We start from the raw sequence: 12599 nt of genomic DNA, 5'->3' as shown, positions 1-12599 counted from the left end.
CTACGATCGCCGCGTTCGCTGGCTCTGGTAACAGAAAAAAACGCACAGAAAAAAAAACACCCTCCAGACTACCTGCAAGTAGAACTATACATACATACATATCGGTGTAGATACTAAAACGCCCCGACACCCGGGCATGCACGTACATATATACATATGTAGATGTAAGTTAGTACATATACAAATATGTATATATATGTATTCATCTATTTATATAATTGCATGCTCGAATCCCGGTCCAGGAGAGGCAGAAATGCGTCAGGCGTGCGCAAAGAATCCATGAGGAAACGGATCTCCCACAGCGCCCAGACTTACCCAAAGCGTGTCGTAAATCTGACAGTGGGGACGGGGCCGATCAAGGATCTCGCGAACCTTCGCTTCTGCAGAGAGGCACATAGCCCGACAAGAAAACTTGTTGTATCCAGCACGAGAAAGCAACGTGCGCGCACGGGGGTCGCCACACGAGGCCGTGCCAAAGACAACGCCTCGCAAAGCAAAAAAAAAAAAGCCAAGGCGGTGGTGCCTGCAGCTAGAGGGGGGCACCCCTCCCCCACGGCATACATAAAAAAAATGCTGACCAACAAGCGCAGGCTAGACACTCTGTATCTCTGCTCGAATGAGTCTGAACGCTGTCCATCCAGAGAGCAACCCGGAGCGCGCAGCGAAACCACATCTGCCTCAACGCCCCTTTCTGGATTTTGCTCCTTTTCTGTCGTCTAGTCGCCTCTCCCACGACTTCCGTAGTGCGCGAATCTGCCCGCGAGAACTACAGTTTTTTCCCCATCGCAAATTCAGGGGCTGCGAGTCGCACCTGAGGCTCGGTAGTAGTGCGCCACGTTCAGTTGTCGAGAAAGATCTTCCTTCTCTTTCTGGCATTTGTTGTGATAGAACTTCAGCTCGATTGACATCTCTAGCTGCGCAGAAAGACGACACACCCACCTCGAAACTCTGCAAAACTGAACCCAGACACCCTTCCTCTGTCTCTTTGACTGGCAAGCGCCCTCCTCGGCTAAAGGCTCAAAAAGCGGTTCTAGCCACAGCGGCAGCAATGCTCATCCCGAAACACGGGGAGGCATACATACACATTAAAAAACGTAAATACAGGTACACAAATGCATATACATGCAAACTTGCATCCATAACTATGTATACGCATATGGGAATTTGAATCGATAGATGTGCGTACATATATATATATATATATTTATGTAGTAGATAGATATGAACAACCTAAAAAAAATCATGGCGACGGCCAGGAGCAGGCGCAGGGCGCCTTGCCGCTAGCACTGCAGACGCCGAGTCGCTGGAGCAATCTGGCCTCGCCGTCTGGGCAAGCATGTCCGCCTCCCGCGCGGCTGGAGGGGGGGGGGTTGATCCCTCGCGGCGAGGCGTCCTACCTCTCGGAGTCTTTCAGATTCATCAGGGAAATCCCGACGGAAGTAAGGCGAGACGTAGAAGCGCACGCTGTGGTACCGCGTGAGCCGGTCGATCGGGTAGTCTGTCGTCTGCGTGAAGGAGTAGTGCGCGGGGGGCTGAACGAAGGCCAAACGCACGCGCCAGTGCCACAAACGCCCGCAAGGTGCGGAAGTCAAAAAAACGACGCAAGCAAAGCGTATGTTTGTACATGCATGCATGCACGCGCCGCACGCAGAAGGAGATTTAGGGGACGTGGGGGAGGCCTGTCAAAGAATGACCGGACTCCGGGCCGCTCAAACGACGATCGCGTGTGTCTAACACAGATGGGAGAGGAGCCCTGCAAGGCGGAGGATCGACAGAAGAAGAAAGCCGACTACCATCTGAGGAAAACGCAACGTTTCCGCACGTACCGATACCTTCTACACATACATATATATGCATATATATGTATGTATATCTTGGTCTTTTTTAAGCACGTAGACGCCAAGAGTCGGATTCAAAGGGAAAGGCGCTTACCAGCGGCGAAGAAGACGGGAAGAAGTTTCCAACAAACATGATGATGAACATGATAGCCATGGGAAGGATCTGGAAACAAAAACCGCAGAACGACTTCATCTGACAAACAATCAACGCTTCCGCATGCGTCTATACACCGCATATATATAATGCTTCCGCATTATACATACATAATTCGTCTCTTTTAACTACGCAGGTGCCTACAGCCGCAAGTGCCAAACGCAACAAAACGAGGCACTCCGCTACGAGCAGGGTCTGATGGGGGAAAAAAAAAGTATTCTAGAACGAGCAACGAGGCGTGCGGAGGGGCGCCGCGGCAAAGCAACGCAGGCGTGAAGTCGATTAAAAACGCGCACCTGCAGGAAGTAGTACAAACCGCCCGCCTGTTCCCTGCAGAAGAGGAAAGAAAGACACAAATTGAAGACAAAACAGTCTGAAAACGCCATACCGAAGCTTCGGCCGCACAAAGATTGCTTGGGTTGACTTCGTACACGCAACTATACATATCTATCTACCTCAATAGATAAATAGATAAATTTACATACACGTACAAGTACACAGCTATATCTACATATATATGCATATATATTTCGAGAGGGACGAAGACACACGCAGAGATCCACATATGGAGCGGCATGAAAGCAAATGCCCAAGTCGGGGCAAACAGAAGCCAAGACTCCGCACGCGGGCAATTCACGCACCGTCGGTGGATTCTTGTCGCCCCCTCGAGTCACCCGCCAGTCACCGCTTTCGCCCAGACGCACTGTGGCAGGATGAGGCGAAGCGTATCTACAGGTGCGCAGGGGAGCGACCTCGTCAAACGAAGGAGGAGAAAAAAGACGTACTCGTTGCCTCTCTGGGGTCGCCGCTGATAGTAGTACCGCGCCTGACCCGGGCGCCCTCTCACGCGGTCTCCCATCGTGAAGCCAAAGAACGCTTGAAACAGTTCCTGCGGACAACGCATACAGAGGTTGCAGAAAAGACAAAACTCTACAGCCGCAAACAAAGACGAAAACACGACGCTCCAGGCAGCATCGACGTCTCTCTCTCTCTATATATATATATATATCTACATATCTATACAGATGTACATAAATATATATACGTATATATCTGTCATATTTGTCCAGGATCTGTCGTTCGCCTGTGTCCTGCTCTTGAGCCGGCGCATATGCTCATGTGAACAATAGAACCTACTCATGCATACACACCCACATACATCCAAAAATAGATAAAAATGTAAAAATAAATAGAAAAATATGGAAATATATGTATATATGGGACTAGAGGTGAGACGCGTCAGGGTACCTCTGGGGTGATTCCGCCGTCGGGGTCTTGGCGGTAGCGCACGCGCGTGTTTTCTGACGCGGCTTCATCCTCGCCGACGAGGTCGTAGCGTTTCCTCTTTTCAGAGTCTAGAAGGCACTGCGACACCTTTGCAACCTGATAAGAAAACACCTCGTCGCGGCGAAGATGCTGGGGAAAAGGAGGCTCGAGCGCGCCCGCGAACAGACGGCAGAAAAATGAAGACCCGAAACGCAGAGAATAGACGGAAAACGGGCAAATTGCAAGACGAGGCCTTCGACTACTTTCGTTTCCCGCTCACTTTCTTGAACGCCTCCTCGGCGTGAGGCGCCCGGTTCTTGTCGGGGTGCAGCTGCAGCGCCAGCTGAAGCACATCACCACGGCACAGCGAGACAGGGCAGGAGCAAGATGGGCGGTTTCCACAGGCTAAAGCCCCGCGTCGCTTCCTCTTTGATCTCCTCTTCTGTCTGCGGTCTGAGACCTGCGAATCTCCAGACGCTTCCCCGTCCGTCGTTCTCGCTTGTCGCTGCTCGGCCGCCCGGGCCTGCGGCGCGGCCTCGGGGCGTCGCCCCCTGCAGCCTCACCTTTTTGTAGGCCTTCTTGATGACTTCGTCGGTGGCCGTCCGCTCCACGCCGAGTGTCTGGTAGTAGCACTTGGTGGTGAGGACACGAGTGCAGAGCGAGACTTGCTCGGCGGTGTAGTTGCCCCGCGAGCCGCTCTTCGCGTCGCCGCCTGCGCCCGCCCCCGGCGAGCTCGCACTCCGCGGCAGCGTGGAGGCGCCTGTGCTGCCGCCGCGCCCTTCTGCAGCTCGCGCACTCCCCGAGGCAAAACTCGCCGACTGCGTCCGCGAGGGGCCCGGAGACGCGGCAGACGGAGAAGACGTCTGCGACGCGGACGCCCCTCCCCCGCCTGCCGACGTGCGCGCGTGCTGAGCGTAGCTGCTGCTGTAGGCCGTCGCCTGCGGCGCGGCAGAGGAGGGGGGAGCACCTTCGCGCGCGTGGTGTCGCTGCCGCAGATTCGACGCGCCGCCGCGCACGCCCTCTCCCCGCTCGCTTCCTGCGGCGGGTGCCTCGCGCGCAGCAGAGGCCGCCGTGGAGCCAGAAGAGGAGGCGCAAGAAGAGGAGGAAGCAGAAGTCGCAGACGCATTAAGCTTCGCTGTACAGATGGAGACGTAGGCCGCCCCCTCGGACGTGGGAAACATCCGCTGCGCGCGCTCAGCCATGCGCAGGGCCTGAGAAAACACAAACACACATAGGCGCGCCCATAGATATATCTATATCTATCTGTCGATCTATATCGACCTGTCTAACCATATCGATATATATGTATATATATGTACATATGTACCTATGTATCTATACGTATGTATTTATTTAGATATACGTATAGTTATGTATAGGAGGATACGGTTGAGCATCGGGCGCCTCGTCTCTTGCCAGCAGGCTGGGACCCCGACGGAGGCAGCAGGATCCGAGGCAAGGGTTCCTCCTTCAGCTCTGAGAGCTGGGGAGACTCTGCCGCTCCCTGCCTCGCGGGGCAGCTCGCGCAGGCCAAGTTCTTCACACGGGTGCGTCAGGCAGCACGCGGAAAGGCAAAGTTCGAAAGAGAAATCGACAGCAGCGCTTGGGTGACTAGAAGTGCGGTGGCCTTCCAGAGGGCGACGGACAGTACAATGTCGTCGCTGTTGCACAACGACGACTGTGATAAAGCGGTTTTTTGCGTTTTTCAAAGCTTGCTCTCCCCCTTTCACGAGGCTCACTTTGGCATAGTCTTGCAACTCGATGGCTCGCCTCGTCAGCTGCAGGCACCGCAGCGCTTCGTCCTTGTTGCCCTCCATGGAGTTCTATCAATGTTTGAGTTCTGCAGATCAAACGGAGAGCAGACCAGCTGGCGCTCCTCCGCGGAAACGCCTCGGGGCGACGCGGCGGACGCGCGACTGAGAGAGAGAGGGAGACGAGCACGCGAGGCGAGAGGAAACGGTAAGCCAGAGGAAAGACGAAGCAAGCGAACGCATCACACGACCGGCGTAGGGAACCTGGACAGAGGAGGGAGGGAAGCGAGGTCAGCGGCAGTCCGTAGTTTGAGGAGCGCCCGCGTTAAGAGCCAGACAGCGACGAGAGAAGGATGCGCGCACCGCAGGCCAACACCGACGCTCTTTCCGCGCGAGAGGACGATACAGAAGTCATGGATTGCAATTTGCATACATGCTCCTCATCACGTCCTCCGCCGCACGTCGGGGGCTTGACCCGCCACTACAGGTGCCCAGAAAGGACGCGCCTCATGCAGCGAGAAAAAAGATGGAAAAAGATACCCTTTCCGCCCTTCGCAGGCGGGACAGGTCAGGAGAGGTACCGGAGGCGGGCGCGAGAAAAGCATCCAGCCGCAGCGAAGGAGAAATAGCACAGTGACACTTTGGGACGCGGCAGGAACGGCGTCGCAGGGCTTCTGAGATTGTGTGCGCGGCTGGGCTCTCCGGTTGGGCAGCAAACGAGAAGAAAATCGAAGTCTGCGAAGCAGAGCTTACGAGACGAAGCTACGCGCGACAATGACGCTCGCCTTTGAGCAAGCCGGCGATGGACGACAACAAACGGCAGAAGACAAAGCATAACGCAGAACGGAATTGGAGAGTAGAGCCGCAGGAGAGAGGCGGCGACAGAAAGGACGTGCACTCAGATGCGAAGAAGAAGAGAGAGCGACAGCGGGCTCGTCGCGTCTTTACCGGGTTGTGCAAGGTTTAAAGGAATCTCGAACAACGTATGGAGCGCGCCTCTAGAGCGCCCGATACTTCAAGGCAAGAACTTCCATTTGGTTGTCTTCGGCGACAGTTAGCTTCTGTCCAGACAGCGTGGCAGCCGGAAAGGAGGATGGAAAAACGTATTCCGCGCGAGCCCTCCTCCTGAATCTTTCAGGATGCATTAGAAGCGCATGTCTCCTCACGCTGAATTCTTTGGCCACGGTCGGAAATCCGCCGTGGACAGGCTCTTTTCATGCGCCCTTTTTCTCGGCTCTCTGCTTCTTGCGCAAATCGCTGGCAGGTTGCGTGGCCAAAAGATAGCGCGAAACACATCAGCTCTCGTCACCCAATCGTGAACGCCTCCCTGTGCAAACACCCGGGCACAAGGAGCTTTCTCGGCACGCCAAGCGAAGAAAGCAGGAGAAAACAGAGGCACGGGACGCGCAGAAGGAAACCCACACCTGAGGACTAGTGGGAGGCAACGAGACAGCGCAAAGCCGCCCCCTCCTCTCTCCCTTTGCAAGAACGGTTGACGGCAGCGGCGACACGAGCGGAAGTGACCCTGAACCTGCGAACTAGAGGGCAGAGGTGCCCTGGGCCGTCGGTGACAGTCGTGGAGAGAGAACGGGAGTGCAAAGACTTCCGTCTTAGAGATGTGTGAGTTAGCATGAGCATCGCTCCTAGACGAAGCCGGGGAACAAAGTTCAGAGAGGATCGCATACCCAGCTAGTCTACACAATGCCCCCGAATTTAGGACGCTCTCCCCGGAAAATCCACGCACTACTCGCAAAGGCTCTGAGCGAAAAATCGCCGTCTCCCGTACTCTGGCTTGCCTGTCGGAGCCGTTTTCGCTCGAGAAAACTCGAATCGGCTTATATGCGAGAGGGGTAAAGTTCCGTTGCAGAAAGGCGCCGGGCCGCCGGGATACTGCGAAGTCAAATGGACTTTGTCGTGTTGGTGGCCCCCTGCTGGCGCGCAAGGCGAGTGAAGTTCGCGAGCAAGCGAGGACTGGTCACTTTTTTTTCCGTTTTGCCCGCGCTGCCGCATGGAGCTGGAGCTGCTCCTTTTGTTTCTATTTTGCCGCGGACTCGCGTCGGGGTTGCAGCTCGAGCGACGCGCGGTGGTGTCTCTCCAGAGAACCCGCCGGAAGCTAGTTGAGCCGTCCCCGTCCTAACTTGTTTTTTTAGCGTCGGTGTTTGGCGCGCATGCAGCAGACAAAGCCACTGGCGAGGAGACGGCGCGAGTTCTGTCTACGTGTATGCTTTGCTTCGCGTGGAAACGGCTCTTCTCTCAAAACCGGGTGACCGTCCCCCCCACGCGCCGCAGCGTTGGGAAGTAACCGCTCTCCCGCGCAGCATCGAACTTGGGTGACGTGTGCGTGGCCTGGCCCTGCACGGAACGCGAAGTGCTGTCGATTTTCCTCTGTGTTGATTTTTTTTTCCCGCTTGCAGCGGCATCGCGTGGTGTTGAGCTTGTCGCCACGCCGGCGTGTGCGTGGTTGTGGAGAAGAGGTAGCCGCTTGAGTCGGTGTGCTGCGCTGGGGCCTGGCCCGCGGCCTTCTTTCTTTGTGAACGCTTCTTTGGCGAATCGCGGAGCGACGCGGCGCGGGAAGCGTCTGTCAAGAGGTTCGTCGAGGCGGGATAAAAAGGAAAGGCAGCAGAGCACGTGCGTTTTTTCGCGGGGGGGTCGTGAGAACGGGGTTGGACTCCCGCTGCTGTCTGCCACCTCACATTCGTCCGTGTCTGGCCTTCGTTGTCGCGGAAGAAGGCCCATTAACAATGCAACAAGCGTGCAACCGACGAGTAGTGTGAATGAAACAAAATCGAAGGTGCTAGAGAAAAAAGCGATCGGCGCTTCGAACTGGACTGGCTTCCCATGACGACCCGTTGCTAAGGCGCTCGGGGGGTGCGTGGCTTCGCGGTGTCCAGGCTTGACCCAAATTTTTTGTCCTTCCACGTGGTGCTTATGCTGAGATATCACGCGTAAATGCCCTTGTCTGCGTTTTCACGTCTCATCCGCCTGCGCTTTGGAGGCTCCTACGTGAGAAGTGTAACATCATTTGCGTCGCTCCAATTCGTGTGTGCGAACGGCGGGGATCGCGGGGGTATCGTCAGTTCGAATTAGACTGAATGTGTTGCAGACTGGACGCATTTTGAGCCTGATGGGCTGGCCAGAGGAAAATCGAATCTGCTTCTCCAGGCTCGAAGGCGGAATTGGCTGTATCGTGTGTGTCTGCGTCTGCGCGTGTCCCCTGGTGTCTTCCAGATTCGCCAGTTTTCTCTTGTGTCGTGACAAAACGCTGAGGGAACTTTGGTCTTGGTGGTAGCGAAGAGGTCGGACTGCGAGCAAAGTCTGTGCAGTTTGTCCGTGCGCGTGTGGGTGGAATTTCGCCTGCGCATATATGTGTGTTTGGCGACGACGAACTACTTTCCGCTATATCGCTTCCCCAGGCGGACGGGGAGGAAGGTGTGACCATCGTCGACGTTTGTTCATGCGCCTTGTATCATATTTGTTGACGTCTACGGAGACACGCGCATCACGTCCGCGATGGTGCCCGTCCCGGACCCCAGCCACGGATCTTCTCTGCTTCCCGCAGGAACGCGGTGTGGCGGGTCTGCCGAGTTTTCGTCCGCCCCATGTTTGCTACCGAGCTCACCAAGTGACCGTGTAGCCGGGCTCTCGGCTGCGCCGCTTCCCCCCTGCAAGCCGCCCCCGAGAGGCTCTAGAGAGCAAGCTGCTGCTGCATTTGGTTCTCGTTCGCAGATTTCGTCTGAAGACGAGGGGTCAGAAGAAGGGCGGCCGGCGGGGCTGGTGCAGCCCTTTCGGTTCCAACATCACTGGCGCTCTTCGCCGTCGTTCGCTAGACTCACGCCCTCTCCTGATGTCCCTGCGTCGCCCCTCGCCCGCTTCCGAGCCACGCCGCGGCATGCGTCTGGCCGTGGGGACGCGCCGGCGACGCTGGTGCAGACCGCGATCGACCGCCGCCCGAGCGCCTCTGATGGCCTCTCAGGCCACGCGTCGCCGTTCGCCGCCTGCGACGACGGACGCGCCACGGTTGTTTCGCCCGTAGCACTGCCCAGCCTTGCGGCGAGCCGCTGCGGCATGTATACCCCTGTGAAGCGAGGGAGCGACGCCGGCGCGCGGTGGTCATTCTCGAGTGTGGTGTCGACTGAGGCCTTCTCGCAGGCCTCGTACACGCCCAGCAGCGCGCGAATGTCGGTGCTGACAGACCCTGGAAGCCTCAGCTCGTTAGGGGGACGCTCGCCAGCGCCTCCTCCGCTCGCGGGCCTGGACCATCCGCCGTCGGAGTCCAGCGCCGACCAGTCGCCGCTGCCCGCGCGCAGCTTCTGTCCGCCGTCTGTGTTTGCCGCGTACGCAGCTCAGGCTGCGTGTGGAGACGCCAGCGGCTGGCTGGAAGAGGGCGAGGAGTCCGACGACGAGCGCGAGGGCGTGTCAGACGACGAGGACCTCGGCGTGGACGAAGAGCGAAGCCGCGTGGAGTGGCTGGGGTTCGACCCGCCGCACGCGGCGAATGCGACCCTCAGCCCCCAGCTTTTTCCTGCTCCTAGGAGGAGCCCAGCCGTCTTCGTGCTGCCGTATCTGAGGGAAAAATCCGCCGGACCGCACCGCGGTCGTCACGCCTCGTTGCCATCCTTCTCGTCGCCAAGCCCCCTGACACTTCCGCATGTGCCGCGACAAGCGCACCCGGCCCGGTCTCTCGTGTGGGCGCCGCTCCGCAGTCTCGAAGCGGAGGCTCGCTGCGGAGGTCGTGAGAGCGGCCGCAGGGCCGCCCTCAGCCCGCGCAACGACACCGAGAAGAGGGGAGCCGAAACTGTCTTTCCTGAGGTCCAAGGGCTTCGTCGTCCGGCAAGCGAAAGCGCACTCGCGGCTCTCGCAAAGCGGGTAGAAGGCCAGCAGCCGTTCACCAAGAGCGGCTGGAAGGTTGCGTTTCTCAAGGACGCAGCTTGTAGAAACGGCGAAGCCGTGAGATTCGGAATTCCAGATGTAAGGGCGTCTGGCCACGGCGGAAGGGACCTGCCTCCTATTCAGGAGAGGGCGCGGGCCGCAATTTCAACAGACCGTGTCTCTGAGGGCGCCGGGGCTGACGAGGTCGGCGAAACTGTCGCGAAGTTCCGGCGAGACAGCGCGAGCCCCGCACACCAACTAGGCCACGACCTTCGTGGAGTCCCCCCCCCAAAGCGGAAAGGGAAGTCGACGGCGAGAGGACACGGTTCTGGCATTCTTTTCAGTTGTTTCGGAAGGTAAAAAAGATCGATAAAGCCGTCCTCGTGCTTCCCTGAAGAACGAGGGGGCTCGAGAGGGAGACATGATCCAACCAAGCAAGGGAAAATCGCAGGGGGTATGCAAAAGAGCCGCGCGCACATTGTGGCGGACGAGGGAAATCGAACAAGGGGAACGCGCGACGAATGCGGTCGCGAGAGGGTGAAATGCGAAGACAAGTGTATAGGGGCGGTCGGGTGAGGTAGGCAAGATCTCCCAAGGCGGTCGTCTCCCGCCCGAGGGACGGCTCGCGTTTTTATAACGTTTTGTGATCCGTTTTGGTGGTCGTGCTTCCCTCTGAAGTAGCGAGGGGCGAAATGAGGAAGGAGTTGAATGTTATGAGGAAAGCCTCTGGCTACACTCCGAAATCTCGCATTTTTGCTTTAACAACAATGAATGTGGTATGCACTGATGCATGTTCCGAGTCTAGTCCCGGTACGGAACATGTCAGAAATAGTCTTCGATTGTTCTTCTGTATGGCCCCATATGCAGTCGTAGTCTCACAAATTGCTTTGACCCTCGTAGTAGGGGGCTCCAGCCCTGAACTAACTTCCATATCGTTGCCTGTTGTGTTTGCGTGAGCGTACGCCTGTCGACTACTGCCACCTGAATTCGAACCTCTGCTGAGCGGATCGCTAGCCACGGCATCATCTAGAAACCTCGTTTCTCGTAGAGGAGTTGACTCGCAACCATCAGAACATCTGGAAAGGATGCGCTGGACTGAGACCGTTGCCCGTAGGATTGGCGCCGTTCCCGGGGCCGGCCGCATCAATACCACAAGCTCTTCCGCCGGCACCCGGTGTCAGGGAGCGACAGGATATGTTGTTAGCTTCAGTGCGTGATCGTTGCGTAATTGCGGAAACTTCCCATTCAGGTACGATATGAAACGGAGTTACAAACCGGTTCACTGGTATGGAGTTATCTGGGTGCAATACCGATTCGTCTTCCAGCTTCTAAGCAAACATGATTACCGTGATATTGAAATCCAACACTTACATAAATCTATTAGTGCTTGTCAAGCTCCTTGTATCTAGTTAGCTCACTGCGTACTTACGATCAGACCAAAAGAGTTCACTGATGGTACTAGAAAACAGGAGATCCCGTCAGTTCTTGGGAAAACGAGTTCTGAACGTTCTCGAAACCAGGTGAGCACAATAGAACTTCGTTTAATAACTACATATAAAAATGAGCGCATGTAAACTAGTCTTAAACACACCGCTCGTCACGTAACAAATCTAAAATCGTACTGTAGATGCTTTATGTCAACAGCCCCGTATTCAAAGCTTACAACTCCAGTCCACCGCCGCCTACGAACAGCTCTAGTGAGGGTGCGGCCGTAGCATAAGATGTCGATTTTCAATCGGGACTGTAGCTCGAACGAGTATGAGGTAACAAGCATGGCTCGTATACACTGCTACCGGCATATATAGAAGGTCCTGGCAACGACCCTGTAGGTGAAACCGAATGCGTTGACCACGTGGAAATACGACCGTGGTGGTATGCGGGCAAGATCGTTAGTGTAATGGACCGACAACAGGGGCTCTGTAGCCGCTGTAGGCTTAGGGTGTATCATATCACGTTGCCTTCACAACGCGTACACCAACAGTACTCTCTGGTAGCCATGCCCGTGCACGGGCTTCTCGTGTCTTCATGGTAAAGCCGTCACTGTAAAAAACAGGTTCTCGTCGCGACACGATAAGATCGGTTAGCCCTCTAGAAAAAAAGGTGACACTTTGGTACACCATTTCGCTACCTGATGTGGACACCGTCGCGAAATGGTGTTCGTGCGCACTGAATTGAACTCGTCGTCCGTTGTCTGAGTGACGGTCAGAAAATGTCTCGCGTTCTGCTGCCGTCGGTTGTCCGAGCATTTACTGTGGTACTCTCAAGAATTCTCCAGTGATTTTGCGTACACGTATTAGCGCACTGGGTGCTATACCAAAGTGCCACCGCTCTTTCTAGAGGGCTAGCCGATCTTACCGTGTCGAGACGAGAACCTGCTTTTTACAGTGACTGCTCGTTGTGTTAGACTGCGCCCACCGTGTGTGGAATAATGGATCACGTGTGCATTGGTCCCGCGTCTTCGTGACGATATGAGCAGACGTGGGTGTTTCAGCGTGCAAGAGCTGCGGTATCTCCCCCGCACGCAGAAGCAGTCCTGTTCACGAAGGAAGCGCCCGCAAACAATGCAAAGCCAATTTGGAAACGCTGTCGCTTGTGTTGCCCAAGGACCGGCGGAGGACTACAGAACGATCTGCTCTTGGAATCCACTCTGTCCCTCCGCTTGCAAGCTGACATGGGGGTTTGTCGTCGTTTCCCGACACTCGGAATTCTGCCCGTGGCGCT

At 56.3% G+C, this 12599-nt stretch overlaps 2 protein-coding genes across 2 annotated transcripts; one reads left to right on the top strand and one right to left on the bottom strand.

Moving 5' to 3' along the window:
* On the bottom strand, window positions 1-5075 carry BESB_003260 (DnaJ domain-containing protein; the record flags this gene model as incomplete). The annotated part of the gene is made up of 11 exons (XM_029359081.1): window positions 1-24; window positions 316-380; window positions 812-914; window positions 1398-1532; window positions 1933-2001; window positions 2289-2322; window positions 2778-2881; window positions 3241-3375; window positions 3539-3601; window positions 3822-4469; window positions 4998-5075. The coding sequence occupies 11 exons, from the start codon at window positions 5073-5075 to the stop codon at window positions 1-3; spliced, it is 1458 nt and encodes a 485-aa protein (XP_029221994.1).
* A 3444-nt stretch (window positions 5076-8519) lies between these two features.
* On the top strand, window positions 8520-10238 carry BESB_003250 (uncharacterized protein; the record flags this gene model as incomplete). The annotated part of the gene is made up of 1 exon (XM_029359080.1): window positions 8520-10238. One exon carries the CDS (start codon window positions 8520-8522, stop codon window positions 10236-10238), a length of 1719 nt encoding a protein of 572 aa, XP_029221993.1.
* Between the last annotated feature and the right edge of the window lie 2361 nt (window positions 10239-12599).

This window comes from Besnoitia besnoiti, chromosome I (assembly GCF_002563875.1).
Source record: "Besnoitia besnoiti strain Bb-Ger1 chromosome I, whole genome shotgun sequence".
Lineage (NCBI taxonomy): Eukaryota > Apicomplexa > Conoidasida > Eucoccidiorida > Sarcocystidae > Besnoitia > Besnoitia besnoiti.
This window is presented reverse-complemented; position numbering and strand designations above follow the sequence as displayed.